The sequence below is a fragment of the Falco cherrug genome, chromosome 12, assembly GCF_023634085.1.
Source record: "Falco cherrug isolate bFalChe1 chromosome 12, bFalChe1.pri, whole genome shotgun sequence".
NCBI classification, from domain to species: Eukaryota; Metazoa; Chordata; class Aves; order Falconiformes; family Falconidae; genus Falco; species Falco cherrug.
The window spans coordinates 25,373,368-25,394,645 of NC_073708.1; the positions used below are offsets into that span (position 1 = coordinate 25,373,368).

The 21,278-nt window shown below is 39.9% G+C and overlaps 2 protein-coding genes across 4 annotated transcripts in view; both read right to left on the bottom strand.

The window, feature by feature from the left end:
- Positions 1-77: 77 nt before the first annotated feature.
- On the bottom strand, positions 78-20,163 carry MKNK1 (MAPK interacting serine/threonine kinase 1). Of its 3 annotated transcripts, none has more exons than XM_055724843.1 (11): positions 20,062-20,163; positions 16,580-16,678; positions 14,102-14,181; positions 12,601-12,674; positions 9,193-9,297; positions 6,114-6,169; positions 5,440-5,535; positions 4,298-4,492; positions 3,498-3,662; positions 2,843-2,886; positions 78-1,909 (listed from the first exon to the last, which is right to left on the bottom strand). In XM_055724843.1, the coding sequence occupies exons 2-11, from the start codon at positions 16,598-16,600 to the stop codon at positions 1,681-1,683; spliced, it is 1,065 nt and encodes a 354-aa protein (XP_055580818.1). In that variant the 5' UTR covers positions 16,601-16,678; positions 20,062-20,163; the 3' UTR covers positions 78-1,680. The 3 variants fall into 3 exon arrangements, with proteins under 3 accessions (XP_055580818.1, XP_027658487.1, XP_055580816.1); XM_027802686.2 differs by lacking the exon at positions 20,062-20,163 and adding an exon at positions 15,612-15,709 and having other exon boundaries at positions 2,843-2,883; positions 16,580-16,694; XM_055724841.1 differs by lacking the exon at positions 20,062-20,163 and adding an exon at positions 15,612-15,709 and having other exon boundaries at positions 16,580-16,694.
- MOB3C (MOB kinase activator 3C) overlaps positions 20,091-21,278 on the bottom strand; it is a 36,468-nt gene continuing 35,280 nt past the window's right edge. The window contains exon 5 of the mRNA XM_055724849.1: positions 20,091-20,163. The gene's annotated coding sequence lies outside the window, so the exon portion shown is untranslated. The remainder of the gene's footprint in view (positions 20,164-21,278) is intronic.

Sequence of the window (21,278 nt, forward strand, 5' to 3'; positions counted from 1 at the left end):
CACAGAGAAGGAAGTAATCCTCTATTTTTCTATGTCACCAAAAAAATTAACAGGACAAACCACACAGAACTGCCAAATGTGTTAAATCCGTAACTTAAAGCGTTTTAATAAAAACAAAGCAAAAAATACATTTCATAATCTGCCCACTGTCACAATGTATAAAATGTTTTAAATAACTTTAATATTAGTCACAAAATACAGCATGTTGTATAAAAATAGTTGTATACACACTGCTAAAAGATTATGTAAAACCACTCTGAATAGGCCATGCAAAGACATTCAGCTTTGACCTTTCAATTTCCAAGCGCCTGTTGGATCTGCTACTTTATTTCTTCTCATTCTGCTTGGGAGGGGTTTGTGCTGACACTTGGGGGCCGCCACCTCCTCCCCCTTTCCACCCTGAACAGAATGCCCTGGCAAAGGGTTTCAGAAATGGCTGCAAGTTAAGGCGCATCACATCAGGCATCTTAGTGGCCCAATTTTCACAGCTTGCTTTTCAGAAAGTGCTCAACATCCATGCCCTTCCCCATGGGCACCTCACCTTGGCCACTCAGAATCTTCAGCTTTTCAGCCAGTACCTTTCCAAATTGCCCCTGACCCTTGGTGCACCACAGTACTAGAACTGGAAGCAAAAATCTATAGACACCAGCCTGAGATCACCGCAGGAGGCAGAATGCAACAGCTGCAGCACCATTTTTGTACAGATGTACCTCTGCATTTGATAATCTTAAATTATTCGCACACCAAAATTCACTGAAGCCTGTCCATTCACATTAAGAACTTCAGGCAACACACACAAAAGGACTTGGAGAAATAGTAGTTTACAGAAAGGAAGGCATAACTGAGGATAGCATTAATATAGAAGAAAACCCAGATACAAAATATAAACTGTTTGATAAACAATCTGTTAGATGGTGGTTATAAGGCTTAAGAATGTAACTGCCAGAGAAAGAGACACACTGGACAACAGAAAAAGATTATATGGGGGACATTTTAGTGAACAATATGTCACATGAAGAAAAACACACCCCTGGCTTTCATCCCACATTCTGACACAGACTATCAACAGAATAAAAAAAAAAAAGCAACTCAGTCCTCTTCACCTCTACAAGCCTGAGCGATCCTTGCACCTTTACAGCATCATCCTCATACGATTTAAGCCTAGTGAAGGCAATGGAGGCAGGTATCTACCCAGTCATTATCTTCATTTCCCGAGTCTACAGAATGAGGGAAGGGCACTGCTGTTGAAAACAGTCCCTGCTGCTGACACTAGCAGCAGCGCCCTGCAAGATGTGCCATCAAGAGAGCAGCCATAGGCAGGGAGAGACCTGACGCTCTGCAGGGCAAAACAGGGGTTTTTTTTCCTGATGTTTTCAAGTTCGCATTTTAAAGTGTGCTCTTCCAAGAGGAAAATAAGGAAAGCTTAGTGCTTTATCACCTCAAATAATCCAGCAGCAAACCCATCTTTTCCAGTTTAAAAAGATCGGTTAAATTATCTTAATGCACCAAATCTGACAGGCAAAACACATTCCCATAAAAAGCTGTCCCCTTAAAGTTACAAGTCACATCACAAGAGCAAGCTTCTAACCAAAGTGGCAGAAGCAGAGAAGCTTTTACCAGTGCTAAAAATCCCAAGTAAAAACACAGGCTGATCTTGCCAATCCATAGCAGGAAAGAAGTTTAAAAGGCTTTATGGGGAACTGGCTGAAAGTCACTGTTTCTGGTGGCGTGTGTCATTGCTCTGCGCTTGGCGAGGCGGGACTTGGATGGAGGTGAAAGCTTCATGGAGCACACAGCGTGGGCAACATTCTCCTGCTCTGCGCTGAGGTCATTCTCGTGCTGAGACAGCTGGCGGTTAAGGGCTATAGCCTCAGCAGCAAAAAGTGTCAGGTCTTTTGTGCTACTGTTCCTTTCAAGGGAAAAGGAGAAAGGAGTTACAACACACACAAAGAGTCACGTCACCTGGTTACCCTCACAGCAGAGTATTTATTTCCAGGCAGTTTTATTTCTCCTATCGAAACAGACACAGCAGGCAAAAAGACCAGTTAATATCTGCACCTCTCCTCATTGTGAGGACCAGCAATATGTAACAAAAACACGCTGGAGTTTTGGAACAGCCACAGCGCTAGTCCTCATTCTGCCAAGAACTTCCGACATAAAGCCAAGAAGCCACCTGAGATGCCATGCTTAATTTCTACACGTTATAACAGGATGGGCATGTGGGGCAATACCATTGTCTTTCTTCAGAGAACTGCAATCGCACTACAATTGCGCATCTGGCTTCAGGAAATTAATTTCTGATGGGAATAACCACCTGGAATTGCCAGTGGCAGATACAGAAATAACAAGAGAGATGTGTGACTCAGGCTCTCGGGCATACAGAATCTGCCATCAAATCACTTTAAATGAGGCTTGCCCTGCTCACAGCTAAATTGACGTTGTAGTTGCTGGTGATCACTGTGTAAGTCAGATACGAGTCTGTGTATATTATTATTATTCACCCACCAGAAAGCAGTCTCTTTGGATAATACATGCCTTTATGTCTTTTTTCCCCCTCTTGGGCAGCAAACTGCCAAAACCATCATTATTTCCTGACTAAGATTAGCACTGCACTGCAGGAATCCTCTCCAATGCCTTTCCCACAAACAAGCAAGATTAGAAATATTAAAGCTCTCATTTTTCTCTTCGGATCTCATGTTCTTGACAAAATTAGTGCTGCACATTTATGAAATTCCACTCTCAACCCAGGATCTTACCCCCTGATTTGTCACCTCCCATCTCTCCCCATTCTTTCAGTGATTATTCCTGGCCAAGTTTATAGACAATAAAAAAAAAAAATTACCTTTGAAGAACTTGAGGGGTAGGTAATCCCCTTTCAGGAGCCTGCTAGAAGAAGCAGTTAAAGTTAGTTCTGTATTAGCTGGGAATCAAGCTTTCCCAAGAGAGAGTGATAAATAGGTGACACCCCAAACTAATGGATGCTGCATATAAACTAATTCACTGTGGGTTTAGAAACCACTGTTGGTTTACAAATCACATTTCATAGTTTGTCTCCCCTCACAAGAAGACACCACAGTTGGCAGGTATAAGACTAAAGCTTTAGAAGCTCTCCAGAGGTTCTATCCCTTCTTTCCTCAATTGGGAAGCAAAAGAGGACACTGCCGGTCTTTTAAAACCGTATCTACCAACATTCTGCATTACTGTATTAAAGAGTAACATAATAATCTGTGTACTGCAGCACTTTGTATTCACAAGAAAGCCATTTAAAATGCATGAAGCAATAATATAAAAAAAACCCACACACTTAAAGCTTGACAGATTCATCCAAATATTTACCACACAGAGCTCCAGAAAGAATAAAGCCACTGTGTATCGTTTAATTAGCCAAGATAAGAGCACTAAAACACACAATGACTACTAAAAGTTCAGAGACAGGGAACAGCTTGTCACTTTGGAAGAAGACTAACCCTTAAAAAAATATAAAGGGGGATACGTACTCCTTGAACCCATGGATGTTGCAAAACTTGAGCAGCACTAAGTCGTTCTTTGGCATCACAAACCAGCAACTTTGAGATGAGATCTTTGGCCTCAGAGGATATGTGTGACCAGTCCTTGTCAGGAAATTCATACTTGCCTTCCTGAATGCTCTCAAAAAGCTTGTTCTAGTAAAGGAAAAATCCTTTAATTTAAATAGAGTGCAACCAGAAGAATTCTCAAGTGGAATTCTTCTCACTCAATTTTATTCACCTAATGTGGTAGGTGACAAGTGAAACCATCCACTGTCCTTATGGAGTCAACAGAGAGTGACAAGTAGCTCTACAGTGATTCAGTGCATCCTAAGATGGACACGATACATTGCTGAAAACACCTTCCCCCACCACCCTCCCCTGTAACAGCACAGCCAACATACTCAGCTTTTAGAAAGAGTGAATTCAGGCCATGCATGGAGACTCTCTTGGGGCTCAACTTTTATCTGAGAAACTGTGGCGACTACCATAAACCGCATCAAGAATTACAGAACACAGAGGATTGTGGGGTGGGGGAGAGGATGAGGAAAAGCTCCGAGACCTCACATCAGGCAGAGAAAAAAAGCAGTTGCCAAACCTTACTTTAGAAAGGGATATCATCATTCAGCTTCTGTATACCACCTGCACTTCTCAGCGACAGCTTATCCTCCCAGATAACTGGCTAGGTTACAAACATAGCTCTTCACTGCTGGCATTGCGGCAAATTTTACACCCTAAGTTCACAGGGCAAACTACACACTCCCACACGTGCCCAGAACATGTGCATTCACCTGGCAAACTCTGCAGACTTCTCCTCTGTCCCAGCCACAGTCTGTGCCACAGTTGCCCACAAAAGGCGGGTAACCGCTGAGCATGATATACAGGATCACTCCCAGGCTCCAAAGATCACACCGCTTATCATAGAACGTGGCTTCCTCCATGAAGACTTCAACCACTTCAGGTGCCATGTACTCTGCAGACCCACACTAGGAAACCAAGTTCACGCAAGTTTCAAAGGGAGGGTCAAATCAAGACAAGACTCAGGCTTATTCTCCTCTACAGTAGGTGACTTGTTCAAAAAGCAGAATCAGGCATCAGGGACTATTGACATTTACTGCAGGTTTTGTTTCATTAAGCCAAATGACAACTGCTGCATCTCTCAAAGGTTAAATGGAATTGCCAAGAGATTTGAAACATTTTGTGAGTGTACTGCACAGAGAAAAAATTAACACATTTCAGGTGTAAGGACCACAGAGACCTCATAGAAGGCAAAAGAGTTCCTACTGTTCTTTAGCAGAAGCATAAGCTGTTCCATATGAATTTATGATCCTTTACAAAGGGTCAAAAAATTAATTTACACACTTCAAGTTTTTAAATCTTATCCATTAGTTATCAGGCCTTTCAGAAAGTAAACAAATACATCATGGGAGGTGATTTCCATAGCAGACTCCTGCAAAAGTGTCAGATTTTTCTTTCACAGTAATGCAGTAAGCATAGTACTAGTTTTTCAAACTAACGTGTATCATAAAGCTACACACCGATTACAGAGCATCCCCCTTAGCTCATGGGTCTTAGCTACAGAACCCAAATGTGGCAAAATGAACGCAAAACTAAGGTTCAAACTCAATCCATAAGCACATAAAAAACCTCTATGAAAGCTTCCTCATTTGATGGGAGTAAGAGATGAACAGGATCAATGTGTTACTTGCTGGCCAACAGGAGAATTAACACAGTGAGACCCCGTGAACCTGTATATTTGTTCTATGACTGGGAAATCCAAGACAATACTTACCACACATACACCTGCTTTAAACGAACTGTCTACTGCTGGGTGTTACTTTGTGGTAAGCCCTTCAGAAGCTCACCTCTGGCGACAAGAAAAACTGTTTTATGGTAGAGGAGAAAAAGCATGAAGCTACAGTAGATCTCTTACCGGCGTTGTTAATTCAGGAGTAGTTATTGGAGTACACGCACTGTTCAACTTCACCCCACTACCAAGATCAAAGTCACATATTTTTACCGGTGATACCTAAAAATGGGGACAAAGCAGTAAGAGGTCCAGAAGACTGGGATTAATGCAATATGTATGAATACAGCACCAGGTGGAAAACCCCAGGACAGAACACAAATTGGTCTAGCAGCACAGCTAGTGAAACCCTGTCTCTTACAGCTATATTCCACTCCTTGCATTTGCCACCTCTGCCTCAGTTGCTCCCACACCACTAGTATCTGATCCAGCTACACTTTGGGTTTTTTATTTGGTTAGGCAAGTGCCAGTACACACTAGGGCAGTTTGGGAACTATACATAACATGACCAGCTGGCCTGTTGCTTGTCCCATCTGGGTACTGCCTCAGAACAGATGAGGTGCTCAACTGCGATTGCCATGCCCTCTCTAAGAACAGTTGGCTTTTTATCCCTTAGCCAGATGCTCACATTTTCACATCCCAAAGAATTTAGTCTCTTTCAGGCTTCAGTTCTGTCAAATGTAGTTGAAGTTCACCAATGGGTTCAAAAGTTTTCAAGAAGAGACAAGACAGAACATGAGGGCTGTTTTTGGAAACCAGCTTAAAAAATACCCTGCAGAAAGCAGAGACAAGAGTAGCACCTTTTCTGGGGATTCGCACAGGATGTTTTCAGGCTTCAGGTCCCTATGAGCAATACCTAAACAAGAATATAAAATACTCATTAGAAAAGATACTCTCCTGTTTTATTTCTCATTACTTGTCTTTTTTAGAGGATGGCCTGGGAAATATTCTAGGTCTGCGTTTGCTATAAAAGCCCCTGTTAATGATACTGCAAGTAATTTAATTGCAAAGTGTATTCACTAAATGTCACTGTTTCATCCTGCTATACCTTTACTATCTCTAAATGTACATGAGAGTCAGTCAAGCAAATAAAAACTTAACACTGGAACTTTTTCGCTTAGCCCAAATTAATTATGTTAATTAAAACCAGCTTACAAAGATAGCTGACCTGTAAGCAAGTTTGTGTACACAGTTTAGTCAAAAGATTTTTGAAGCTTCTACAGTAAGGTCCTTTCTAGACAGAGAACTAGTGGTCTGCTGAACTCCTACCAGCACAGACAATACATGCATGACATGCTCTCCCCCGCCAAAAAAACCCCACCCAAGTTCGCAGATGAAAATATCATCCTTTAACAGTAAGGTATGCACTCACTGCTGAAGTAAAAGAAAAATTAAAGGCTTAGGTTGGAGATGAAGAGGAAAAGCTAAAGGAGAACAACCAAAGGTCATCTTCATTCATTCAACTGCTATCAGAACAGGCAAATCCAACTCAGAAGCAAAGGTATCTATCCATGCAATTCATATGCAAAGGTAGTTCTGCGTTGTCAAAGCAGTTCTTCAAATGTCCAAACACACTATTTCTGGAAGTTCTCTGTTTAATATGATCACACTTAATGGGAATGCAGAGAATGTGAAGCAAAATAATCAAATCAAATCAGGAACTTGCTGTAATTTAACTGCACTCTAGCCTTGCTTAAAAACATTACAACCCAAGCATACTTGATACTACTTCAGAATACAAAAAAGAAAATATCCCACCAAATTCTCAGTAAGGGAGTTTCTAACACCTCCTCTCAGCACTTTCTACAACATGACTTAAAGACGTTAACAGCACAGCATAACACCAATCTAAAGGAATCAGAGCTTTCACAATAACGATACCGTTCAGAGTCCTTATACATGGAAGATGGCAAAACAAATACATCAAGGCGGCCCATGCTGACAGCAAGGCTGACAAAGCTCCCAGCAGTTGGCCTGGCTTGCAAGGTGAAACCCAACAGCACTTTTTTGTATCATTGCTTGAATTCATGTATCTGATCATATAACATTGTATTTTGCAGTTGCACACAGCGCTGAGAAAAGACAACAGTTTCCTTTAAACACTCCTCCAGTGGATTATTAGCAGTAAGGCACACATATCCCAAGTGGGTGTAAGGCAGTATTATCATCCAGCTAAGTTCTAAACTACTCCTGGTAAAAGAATTAGTTGTCCTCATTCCGTTGTTGGTTTTTTTTTTTAAAGCATCTAGCTATAGCACTTCACCATTAAGCTGTGCAATAAAATTGCTTTAATTTCCTGTTTACTTTAGTGGTCTGTATGCTACTTACTAATTATTTTAATGTCCCACAAAAGAACCATAAAGGGAACAATAAAATGCAAGGGGATGCTGTTGTAGCTGATTCTGCAAGCCATGTCCCCACTGTACCAATTCACAGCAAACAACAAGAAAGTGGATTGCTGCTCTAAAGCCTTTTAAATGAATCACTCTCCTCTTGTTTGGGGAAAGGAGAATTAAAACTAAAGTCTGAGAGAGACCTACAGAAAGGTATTAGCTGAGTTGACGTTTAAACTTCCTTGAACAGTGTTCCTAGAATTTCAGCAGTTAAGCAACTACCGTAGGCCTAACATCAAACTGTATTTCTCCACATGTTCAGCCTACAGTTTCCTGTTCCTCATTTGCCCTGTATCTCAAAGTCAAAGTCTTCCAAATACAGGTATTCAAAGACTACATTCTCTGCAGGTTTCAAGTTCAGTTATTACATAGACAGGCTATGACAATTACCAAAAACCTTAATCCGAACTAAGTTTGTTTCCACATTCAAGTTAACTTCTCATAACAGTCACAACATGTGAAAGGATCCATATTCCTCAGGTTTACTGCTTTATTCCCTATCCTATACTTTTTAATCGGTTCAACCTATCAAGGTACAAATGCTGATTCCAACTCAAACATATAAGCAGTCCTATGACTTACAAGTAAAGCCTACAATTAAACATTTATGGAACTGGGGCTAGTACTGAACAACTTAAGACAGAAAACATAGATCTGCTGAGATCTACCCAGCTAATCAGAATGGCAAATAAATGAGGGAAAAATTTATCAACATAAATAACCAATAAACACAGCCTCCAATTATATACCATTCTATTCACAGGTAATCACTGTAACCTTAACTGAAGCTGCTTAATCTATACAAGACCAGGTAATCATGAAATAGGAAAGATTTTGAAGTTATCTATCACACTCAACAAGAAGATTACTCTGGGATGACCGTAAAGCACACAGAAATTTTGAAAATAAAGTAGTCTCAAGTAGAAAAAGCAGCATGAAAGCATTTTAACATAGAATAACTCTCTACAAACAGAACTGCTTTTAAACCTGAGCAAACCCCAAATACAATTAGGGCAGCTTCAAACAAGGACTATGGTTTACTTGTAGGTGGTCTCAACCCAACAGTGGAGGTCTAAATGTAGAGACTAAAAACTACTACAAAGAGGTCTCGTAAGCAGCAGAAATTCTGGGTAAATACAGAAAAGCATCTTTGTAGACCTGAAAGAGGAGGAATTTAAAAAGCATATTAGTTCCCTTTTGAGTAACCTTCACATGGTGGCTTAGGTAACTAGAACAAGCAAACAGATTCAACCCTAATGTTAATTCTCCCCATATGCAGATTTAACTTTTCTTCTTCAAAAGGCTCTATCGTCTTGACACAGCTGATTATAATATTTTAATACGGTAATTTAAAGGAAAACAGTGTAAGTCATCTGGCATTTCTGTAAATAGAAATAAATCTAAACAGACTACTTAAAGACAAAACGTGCTCCATAACCTAAGTGTACAATATTAACTAGTAAAGATGGAGACAGCCTTCTCTTACCTTTTGTATGAAGAAAATCCAGAGCACAGGCAATATCTCTCACTACTTTGCTAGCTTCTCGTTCATTGAAGTGCTTTCGCTTTTGTATATGTGCCAGGATCGAACCTGTCAGAGTAACAGGTGAAAGGGAAAACCTTAGTATGAATGCTGCCTAAGCTGAGAAAAGGCTTTGTCAATATGATGATAAAAATGCAATAGCCACTACTAGCCTGCCATAAAGGGAGAACCAATCTCAGTGTGAGCAAGGCCAGAAATAACTTAGAAAAGTTATTTGCAACTAACACTCTGACCTAGTATCTTTACATGGCAGAAACTGAAGTGTCACAATCCCATGTTTTTATATGAGAAGAGCCTCAGAAAATAATGATGAGCTAATACCAAGTATCACAAATCTGTAACCTCATCTCTCATTTTTCTAACAGTCTTTCATAGCAGTCAACTTCCACGGACCAAACAGAGAAATGACTAAGAAGAAAGTTACAGCTGAGCAGCTTAAATACTTAAGAATGCTAGAACATAATTTTCAAACATGGCAGCCCACTAGTTTAAGCACATCGTAAGAGCAATTGCTTTACTGCCCCAGCACAGGACTTTTTTCCACACACTGTGGACAGTAGAGATTTTTACTGTTATTTCATTGCTATTGTGCTAATTATTGTAGTAGTAAAACATCAGCTGAGGATGTACATAGCATTTCAGCAAAACCCATCCTTTCCTGGGTCACAGGCGGCCATGCTCAAACTAACTCTCCTCACTTTGGGTAATGTGACAATTGAAACCCCACACTGGAAGTCAAATATACGTGTTTCTTGTCCCAACACCATCAAAACAGGACAACGTTCTACCTTTAAATAAACATTAAAATTCCCACTAACATCAAGGTAAGTCTCAGACTGACTTAAGGCAGAATTTGCCAAGGGATGTGAAAACTGGCAAAAGAACTCTCTAATATTAACATAATGAGGGACTGGTAGCTTGCAGGCAGAGCTCCACTGGTATCCTTTTAAGAGAGGATAAAGGGAGGTTTGACTCCTTATCTTCTTTAAGTGAATTCCATCAATCTTAAAAGATTAAAAATGTCTTTAGAAAACCAATTAAATGTAGTCCAGAGATCCAAGCCCACTAAATAGCCTTCCATTTCCTTACTCAGAGAGGTATATTTTTAAAAGCAATCAGGCAGAGAAATTCAGGAAGTAACTGTCATTTGTTATTAGCACCCAATAACCGTCTTATATCTCAGGTGATTTCATTTTTATTCTTCAGTTCTAGATCTGGAAGTAAACCTCCCATTCTCTATCGCAGTAATTCCTATTCTTGTATCATCAATGCTGCTGCCACTCCTCCACAGTGAGAATTCTGAGAGGAAACAGGAAAGACAAGTCAAAAAGAAGAAAAAGGGACAAAGGACTCTTCAGATACGCTTTGACATGACAAAAGACTCTTCAGATATGCACAGACGTGCCATGTCAGATGGGTGGAAGAAGGCCATTTTGGACCAAGTTATCAGATTTTAAATACAGAAAGCTTCCCTTGCTGAAACCACCACTTTCTGGTTTGCTACAGATTTCTTGCGGGCACAGAGTTCAAAGGGTTTCCCTGGTATAGTTGATCTTTTCACCTTCAGAAATAGTTAACAGTTCTTGGATGTTTCCATCCCTGTGGACAAGAACCCAGACTTCGAAGGAAACAATACTGAGCAACCTGAAGCGCTCATTGCACTCAGCAGGTTTATTTCAGATTACTCTTCTGAATAGAGCTTATGTTCCAGACTCTCAGATAAGAACTGTATCAATATCAGTGAAAACATACTCTAAAAACTTTATATTCAGCTCACATAAAGTAACCCAACAAACAGAAAGACTAGCAGGGCGCTCCTGCCACAGTCGTTACCACTTCTTCAATATTCAGAGAGAAAGCACCATATAGCACCTCCCAAAATGCATTTCAGACAGGAAAAAAAAAAGGGGGGGGGAGGTCTCATATCATGTAAGTTCAGTATAATAAGCTGGATTTTAACACTTTCAATTATAAAATGCTGTCAGGCAAGGATATTAAAAAGCTTCTGCATATTATGGTGAACTGAACACAGCTAAAATGGGAGCAGAGCTCCTTCAGTTACCACAGCTACAGGACGGCAAAGCTGAAAGCGGAACGCCCAAGACAGCCCCCACCGCTGTAGGTAACATCAGTCTCCGAAACTGGAGTTACTGAAGTAAGGCTCGCACTGGAGATGAATGTTCTCATTGCTGCCAGCCCCACTGCTTACATTACAAAGTGTAGCACATCAGAAGCTGGTCTGAACCCTAATTCCCTTTATTTCTTTCTTCAAACCCACCTACCTTAAACTTCAAATGCTGAAAATTTTTGAAGAGAAAGCTAGCCTCACCTAGTTGACCACTATAAAAACAGTAGCTAAGAGAGGGAAGAAGGTATAGTATTATTATCCTCTCAGCAGCCGTGCGGAGTCCCACAGTCAGAGGGTTAACTAATGGAAGAATGTGGCCATGGGAAAATAGACAAATGCAGATTCATCTCAATCAAGACCTATTATAGCTAATTTGTCAGAGAAATCTGTGCATTAAGAGGAAGAGCGTTAGAGGAAACCACAATGAAATGATGCAGTAATTTTAAGGGAAGGAAGAAAGCATGTATTTTCCTTTTTAAAAGGTTTTGCATCTATACCAAAGGAATCTGCATTTCTTGCACATATGGCTTGCTACTGAAAACCTTCCTGACCAGTGACAATAGATGTCAATTCAATTTTTCTTTGAAAGGTAGGCTACACTTAACTCTTGGTTTTGCACAGCCATGAAATTAATACATACTGTAATTGTGCTCCATACAGACAAATGTGAGAAAGTCCATGAAGTGCTTGATGCAGCCTTCTAATTCCCCAGGCGAGCATTAAATCCTGGAGACCAGTGGCCACACATGTTCACTTGATGGGCCCTCTTAACAGCCACAAGCAGACTGCTTCACAACTACAGCAACCCGAGACTGAAGCAAGACGTTTTTCACAACGGTGCCGAGTTTCAGAAAACAGTCAATCCTACATCAAAAGAAAATGCTACCAGAGCAGATACAGATGCTGTACTATGATCATACATAATACCTGACATACCATCTCCCTCCTTGCCTGAGGTACTGTGACCTATTAACTATATTCCAAAGCTTCCGCTGTAGTAGAGCTGACATTTCAATAGCTTAACTACAGACAGGGATTGCAAATGTATGACCAGACCCATCAGTATTAAAGAATAACCATCAAGCTTTATATATTTTTCCCTCCAGTTCTTAGTCTCAAAATTATCAAGCATTTAAAATAAGCTTTTCATTTTCTGCTTTAAAACACCGAGACGAACAGGACCAAAATGATTCAGGGAGCAAAGCACAATTACTGCACAGTACCTCCTCGCAGCTTCTCAAAGACAAGGTAGTATCTGGTGTCATCTTCAAAAAATTCTATTAACTCCAAAATGTTCCTTAAGAAAAAAAAAAAAAAAGAAAAAAGGGGAAATAGAACAAACAGGTATAGAGTGTGAACAGAGCAATGAAGAGTTTCATCATGGCTAATTAGGAAGTTCCGGAAGTAACCAAAAATAAAAGTTGTAATTAAATATGTTGTTTTAGTTGCCTGTGGCATTAAAACCACATTTCCAACTCACACAAATGTAAGCGGGGGGAAACAGGCCAAACACCAAAATCATACAGGATTGTGAAAGAGTTCTGCTCAATTGACAGGAAGATAATTGGTAATAGATTGTATTTAATAAGTTTAGAACACTGCATTTGTGCTGAAGGCAAGAACAAAAAAGAAATAATTGGCATTCTTTCTCTCTGGAAATCACAAGGCAGAACACACAAGGTTTGAAGCAGACAGGCACCTGTCAACATGATATTAAATCCAGTGCCTTAGTTACCATTTTTAAATTAACTCGCTCCTGTCTAGCTAGCGTACAGCCTTTGTAGCACACAAACACCCCATGTTGCCCTGAGAATGTCAAACATGTAAGTCAGATTTTTCTAAACCTACAGCACCCAAAATCCAAATTCTGCATGTGGTCATGAGAGCTTGAATTTTTCATCAGTTATGACCATGTGCTCAACCACACACAGAAGACATATAATCTGCTTCTCCATAGCACAACTTAAACCCACATGTTTGGTAAAGAAGTTTGTTTTTAAGCTATCTTTAAGTGTTGTACTAAAAATCTGTAAAAAAAAGGCTCGATACAAGATGCACAACTGGAGCGCAGATAACAGCTGTTATATACATTTTAGAATACCAGAGACATCTAAAAGAGTAGTTTCAGAACTGACTTAAAACTCCTCACAGAGCATGCTGCCACTGGCGGCGTAGCCTTTCCCTCCTTTTCAGAGATGAGTAGCAGTTGCTTCTTTAAAGTTGCTTCATCCTGTGGCTATGTGAAGTCAGCACATATTCAAATGAAAACGAAGTTAGCTTTTGGCTGATCTGAGAGTTCCAGTGCAAAAGCAGGAAGGCCGACACAAAGAGGACAAACCACACATTAAGGAAAGGAATGGCAAGACTGTTCCTTTCAACAGCAGCTGGTATCAGGTCAGCTTTTGCTGATGGTGAAATCACAAGGGAGATTTTCAAAATGTTAATTCCTCATTTGGACAACAGCCACTCATCACTGAAGCATGTTCAGGCTACACTGACCTGCTTGCTAATCGAGTTACGTGACTTATTTTGTAAATATTTCCTCAAATTTCACAGGTAAAAGAAGGGGAAATTCTTATTTTTGAATAGGTCAAGGCTGAATTTCAACTGGTTTTAAGAAGACTACTGCAAAGCTCCTAACCTAGTCACACATAAGAGGCTTGAAAATTTGAAAAAATATTCAAGATACTTTAAACACACACACACACAAGGGTCTATACTTACTTGTTACCCTGACACTGGTACAGCGTTTCTATTTCACGAAAAACCCGACTGCGACTATGCCCAGCGTTTTTTTCAATGATCTGTGGAAAGAGTTAGAGCTCTTATTTGAAAGATTACTGCAGGAACTGTGCACATAGCTCTAGAATTAGTTAAGTGATCTAAGGCTTGAATCTCAGGCATGCCCACCAGAGAGAAACACTCCACCTTTGTTTGTTTAATTTCTCATCTGTCATTTATTTACAGTGTCAGCGGAGCTCTGGAAGACATTCAAAGGACAAGAGAAATGAGGACAGGAAGAGAAGAAAGGAACTAAATCCACACGTTACAGAAGTCACTGACCAGTTACCACAAGCTTTTTCTTGCATCACTTTAACCTTGCAACATGCAGAAAAGGATATCCTTTTGAGTTCTAACAAAAGTAGATTTGAGTCACATCAGACACTGAACAGCCAAAAAGAGATTTGTCATTATAGGCATTTAAGTAGTAAATTCACCACAAAATGAGTTTGGTTCATAGTGCTAACTTCATGGAGACCCAATAACAGGACCTAACATATTAAAGAAAACACACATTCCATCTCAGAGCCCTTCTGTACTGCCATCAGAAGTCACCTTCCTTCACACGCTCCTCGAGCTGTGAGAGAACAAGGACAAAGGCTTTCCACAGAGGCTAAGACTGAATGATTGCTGTGTGAATGTGAACTCATGACATCACCGCAAATACTACCACCACCTGTATCCAGTATCAGTTTCTCATTTTTACAGCCAAAGTTCTCTGGTACTGAACAGGCAAACCACTCACCAGCACTACATGGGACTTGGTATCTCATCGCATCTAATTCATAATGCAGCGGTTTGTCTGTTCCAGACTTTCAACTTTCAATTCTACCAAGTACACACAAAATCACAGCATTTAAAGGAGCAGATTTTTAAAGAGGCTGAAAATTTTGTGCCTATTCGCTTTTGCAAAAGAATCAAGCATAAAGTGTTTATAATTAAATGGGAGACTCGGGATAACCACAGATGTGTAAATGGGCCCTAACACTTAATAATGTTGTTACAGAAGATTCACCTCTGTCAAAATATAAGACAGCTTTACATGAACTAATGGCAGTAACTGATGCTCTCTGAACTCTGAGCAGCATTCTCAAAAGTTTGCACTATTTGGTAGGCCATACTAGATGACAACTCAGCCTCTTCTTTCATAAGAGATTAAAAACTGGTAGGGCTACAATCAAATCAGGACATGAGAGGAAAGCTTGCCCCAAGATCTAACCATCACGTATTTAATGTTTATGAATTCTATCTGCAGCTGATATACCAGTTAACTCCAGAGGCACAATACTTAAGACAACAGATATCTCAACAGTTATAAAGCAGGCTCATCTCAAGCGTCAAAAATTTTCTAAAAGGTTTTGCTATTACCGACTACTACAGGTTTTCACTGAGATACTAGGAGGGAGAAGACATGCTACAGACAGAAGCGATGCTGCTTTTATTCTATACCTACTTTTACTGCATATTCTTTCCCAGTTTGAAGGCTGACAGCACCTTGAACTTTGGCATATGCTCCCTCACCAAGAAGTTCAGCAGTCAGCTTGTACAAGTCTGCCAAAGAAATCCAGCAGAAAGGACACATTAGCCAAAGCATTTCAGTGAATAACATAAAGACAAGCTATTTATCTGATGAGCATCCCTCATGACAGCAACTGAAAAAATTCCCTTGGTAATGAAGACAGAAAATAGATTTATCAGGATTAAAAGTAGATGTGCCAGCCTTAATTATGCCTCATTTTTCAATTCCCCCCTCCAAGTTCCAGGAAAATTTAAAGCAGACTTAATTCCAGCATCAAAATTACAAGTTGTTTCTTGTATGAATAATCTTATAGCTTAGTAACTGCTAGGACCTCATCCACCTTCCCTGTCTCCATGTAAAACACAGAACCAGTTTTTTTTTCAGGTGGAAAACATTTCACTCCTTGATCAGAAAAGGCTTACCATACAAAAATCTACTTGCAGAGAGTGTTTTAAGTATAACTGAAATCCGAAAGCTTAAACCTAGAAGACTGCTACCATCTTGGTTTGCAGCATACCTTACAATGCTCCTGGCCCACTAAGTAGTTTTATACTGGTCACCTTTGTCGCACTGAGCTGTATTTGACCTACAATGCTTCACAGTATTTGTGCTCACATCTGTAGTCAAAACATTTCAACATCAGCACTGTTCCTACTAAAAAAAACCACCAAACAAAAAAAAAAAAACCAAAGACCAAACCAGATTATGAACAAGACTCAGATTTCAGCACCAAGAGGAAAAGAAAGAAAAAAAGGAGACTGAAGACCAAAACATAGGGGATAAAGAAAAACAGAAATGTCAACTTAGAATGTTTCCCAAAAAGCAATGTTTAGCTAAGAAAACAGAGAACAGCAGAGGGAAAACAGAATACTACAATTAGAAGCTTAGAAATTGCAACTAACCTTCAAACTTTCCAGGGACATGATCTGTGGCTCTGGTTCTTTTTTTCTTTTTTCTTTTCCCACTGTCTGCTATGGGGAGAGGCTGACTGCTGACCATCTCTGTGTGGCAGAACATAAAGGTGCCTTTAACACACAATCAATTACTTTAGGAGAAAATGAACATGCTCTTGCGTGTTTATGTTCTTAAGCTATCCAAAAGTTTCTCTGCTTGTCTTCATCACATGCTGCCAGATCTCCCCCAGATATCATAGGAAACCTAAAAAAACAACAATTTGGGTGCTAATTAACAGCTCTGGGAACATTTGATACACAAATGCAAAAACAGAAGAAAGTAACTATGCACCTATACTGAATCCTTCTCTTATAGCACAGTAAGGCAAAGCATGGGAATAACCTTGTCAACAACCACCACGAGCTACCCACAACGTAACACATGACCCGATTTACAGCCCTCACAAGGGCACTATTCTTGGAGCTATTCTACTGGTTTACAAGTCGATTTTTTTCAAGTCAGCTGCAGAAAATGAGCTTCCAAAACAGGAGGAAGGTGCGGGGAAGTTTCAAACAACCTGGTGAAACGAAGGAACCGCAGGTTTTAACAGGTCAAAGGCACAATCTAGGTCAGTTTATGCTGCCAAAAGGCCAGGAAAAAAAACGTTTTTCACAGAAGCATGACGTGCCTTTCTAAACCACAGAGCAATGGATAACTTGGGCTCCAAAACAAGCAGCATTTATGGCATTTAGATTTTTTTCCTGCATTACTAGCTGCAGATATCACAAGAGCTTAGTCAGAGATAACAATTCACTGATGCAAGATAATATGGCAGAAAAAAGAAAAAACACCCATGTACTCTTATGGAAGGCCTAAATAAAAAAATTATTATTATTTATTTATTCTTATGGAAGGCCTAAATAAAATTAAAAATACGCCTCCTCTGCTAGAGGCTGCTTCATACAGCTAACCTATCTCCAAAAAGGTTGAATGATTCCACATTATACTCACATGAGCACTTTGCTACACCACCAGTCACATCCTGCCAAGTTGGCCCCAACAGTAAAAAGTCATGGCTCCAAGTTTTTAAGGCAGTAGCAAAGCAGTGCTAAGACATTTTACAGCCAGGAAGATTGCCATGTAAATTCCCAATTAAAGATCCTGCACTACAGGAAAAACTAAATCCCTAGAAATAGAACAATTATGAGGACACCGGTAATGAAAGAAGAGCAAGCCCTGAAAACAATTGACAAAAACAAATTCTGGCAATTCTCCTTTAACAGAGAGCCTTTGCAAATAGCAGTTGTTCTGCTCTTCACTGTTTCTAAAGTACTCTTAAAACACAGGAGAAGCACCCAGGCAGAAGATGTTACACAATAATCTACCAATACACCAAATACTTTTTCTTTGCTTCATTGTATTTTTCTTGTCAATATTTGTCAGTAACAACTATTATGAGTGTCACTTTGAACTCACCTTGCCTGAATAATAAGACAAGGGCTATTTTGAAAGCCTTTTCTCATTAACAACTTATTGAAACACTTAAAAATGTATCAGTCTCAAGACAAGGGTAAATCCTCATTTTCAAGACTTAAGCAGAATGTGTTAAGAAATCATCATGATGGATGACATAAGTTCTTAAATACAGCAAGAAATACAAAAGTGTACATTTTACCAAGTTATGAAGCAACAGTTTCCTTTCAACTCAAACTGACACACATACAGTTTTGAATTTTAACACAAAGAGAAGGCTAGCCGCTGACAGCGAGTTCCAGCTCTCCCCAATTTCAGTTCAGCTTGCATTAATAGTTATTCAGAGAGAGCTGTCTGCTTGAAGGAAGTGCTTGGTTTCCATAAGGTGTCAAACAAGTCACTTTAACAACCTGACCACCTGCAAGTCAACAAGTCACACCTAGAGAGATTCTATTCCATTTCAAGTATTACATGGTTTCAGAGCTCCTAACAGCGTAAAAATTAGCAAAAAAACAAGAGACGAATCCTGCATCTTAGCACAGCTGACATATTTCTTCACAACCATCTCCTGCACTCTACCAGTTGGCTACAATATTTACGGTCTGGTGTTTAATAACTGACTACATTATTTCAATTCTCTTTAGTCTGACTCAACTCCTAAATTAGAGAGCTGCTTCCTTGAAACCAGGAAGTTCACTAGTCATGTATACAGAGACCAAATTACTGAAAATCTGGTGTTTTCAACCTATAGTCTTGACCAAATTTGCTCTCACACAGGCATGACATGTTTGCTACATTAGATTGTTATTACCCTTCTGGTCTGCTATTTCACATAATTGTGTGGTTCACTTCTGTCAACACAGCTTTTCCTTTAAAGACATCACAGCTTCATTCTCATAATTCACTTTGTTATAATGAACTGTAAGTAACAACTGGATGACAAGAAAACGCCTTTAGCTCAGCCACATGCTTCAGAGGTTTTTCAAGCTTTCAAAGAAATTCCTGTGTTTTCCGTGACCATATACCAAACAGTTTCTGATAACACTGAGACACAGTGTGCCTCAACCGTCCAAGCAATGCTGAGGCATTTTAAATGCTGCATGATTACCTCTGGTGACAAAGACACTGTGGGCTCTTAGGAAGCTCACCCTGCCAGACAGAAAGCTCAGAGACTGGACGAACTGCTCTGGAAGGAAATGACCCATGAACATGACAGGTCCAAGACGAATGTCTAACTGTTGTCATTTTAAGGTCATTTACAGTGTGGCCTGAAGCGCTGAACCTCTGCTTCCACCAAATCAACTTGTCCACTCACTTCATAACCTCTTCTGGCTGAGTACAGGGAGGTGGGAGTAGAACATTACTTGGTGTTCAGTGCAGACTAGCCAAGCCTTTGAGAAAGGGCACTTCTTACATCCTTCTCGACCGTAACAGTCAGCCTGTTCTCTAAGAACTACTGTCTGACTAGCAGTCTGACAAAAGCTGAAGAAATAGGGAACAGTTCAAATTCTGATCTGTCGTTCTCCTCCAGTCAAGTTGCTTACAAATTATGTAACCTGGCAAAATCCACACTACAAGCAAAGAGAGCAAGTTTTGTCTTAGCTGCAGTTTTGCTGAAGTCCTGGATTTTAATAGCATCATCATAAATCAATGCTGAGGCAATATTTAACACATGCAACATTCAGAGCCTGCGTGGGAAGGTATAGTTACAGCCCTTCCCATTTGCTATTGAGGCCTCTACAGCCATCTTCAAAAGGATGAACAAAAGCACTTATAAGGACAACTTGCAAACAATGCCAAGTGAAGGAGAAAAGGAACAATTGCCCTAAGTTTCACTTCATCTAGATCTTAGATCACCTTTCATCTTGCTTCCTAACACTCCATATACAAACATGCCAAAATCCACTACCTAGATGTAACTCTCCTCTCATTCTAGTCTGCTTCCCAAGCACACATATGTACAGGAAGCTCTTGGAAAACACAGTACATATGCTTCTTTCTATTAAAAAGAGGATACCTTGTTTGTGTGGTTGAATTCAACAGAAGAAAGCAGCTGAAGCAGAGTCCGTGTATTACCACCTGTCTCAAAACTTGCAAGTCTTGCTTGAGCCAGGTTGTTCTGCAGCCAAAAAGAAACAATCACATTCAGAAATCACGTAAGCTACATTCAGGTAGTGCCCAGAGTTTCAAGAGATTTCAAGAACCTGTTGTGCTGGGCTTCATGTGAGCACACAGCAAGAACACAAACCCACATTAAAGACTTTATAACTCTTAACACTGTGTTTTGTATTCTGTACTTATTTCCAGCCCACCAGTCATTTCAATTGAAGAGGAGACCCCTTCATTACAGCCTTGCAAAAACAATGGAGGGATTTATGGTGTTCATTACTTCTTGTTGTTATACCATTGGAGAACCATAACAAGTTTAGATATAAAATACAGAATTACTCTTAATGGATAAGGATTATCATACTCCTAACCTAGATCAACACTCTGCCAAGACAGAGCTGCAACTACAGCTGTAACAGCACCAAGTTAAAGCATATCTTGAAAATGGTGTTGAAGGCAGCCAAACAGGCTCCAACAGACCAGAAGCATAAGAAATCATTTACCATAGCTGAAAAATCTTCTCCTGAGAATAGGTACCACTAGTACTGAATTCACCCCTAGTGAGCGGCAAACAAGGCAGCGATAGCAAGATGGTGTTACCAAACAAGGTAACACCACAAAGAAAAGAAGAATCAGGAGCCTTAAAATAAAGCCTTCTGTGGATTCACAGAGAGCAGCCACAACCTGAAATTCAACAGATGAAACAAACTCAAAGTTGATGTGGCAGCACAGGATGTTTTCAGACCACTGAGGTGGTATCTAAACAGCTGCAATTACAAAAATATTACTGTCCCACAGATATGGCAAAAGCAAAGACTACTTATTCAGACCGAATAAAAGCCTTCCGAGATCTCTGATGAGGCTTCTATTCTGCCTAACTGAACAACAACAGGGAAACCAGTCTGCACCTTCTGACCAGCATCCAACTTAGCTGTTGATTTATGCTTATTTTCAAAGCCATTGTTTACTTGTTCAAACAGCTGCCAATAGATTCAATAATTGGATATGAGTGAGTCCCTTGATTCCACAGGCAAGACATACTTGTTACTCTCAGACTTCAAATGTAAAAGTGCACGCTCAAAACTCAAAAAAAAGTTAAGCCACTTTAAAGTTCAGACATCCAGT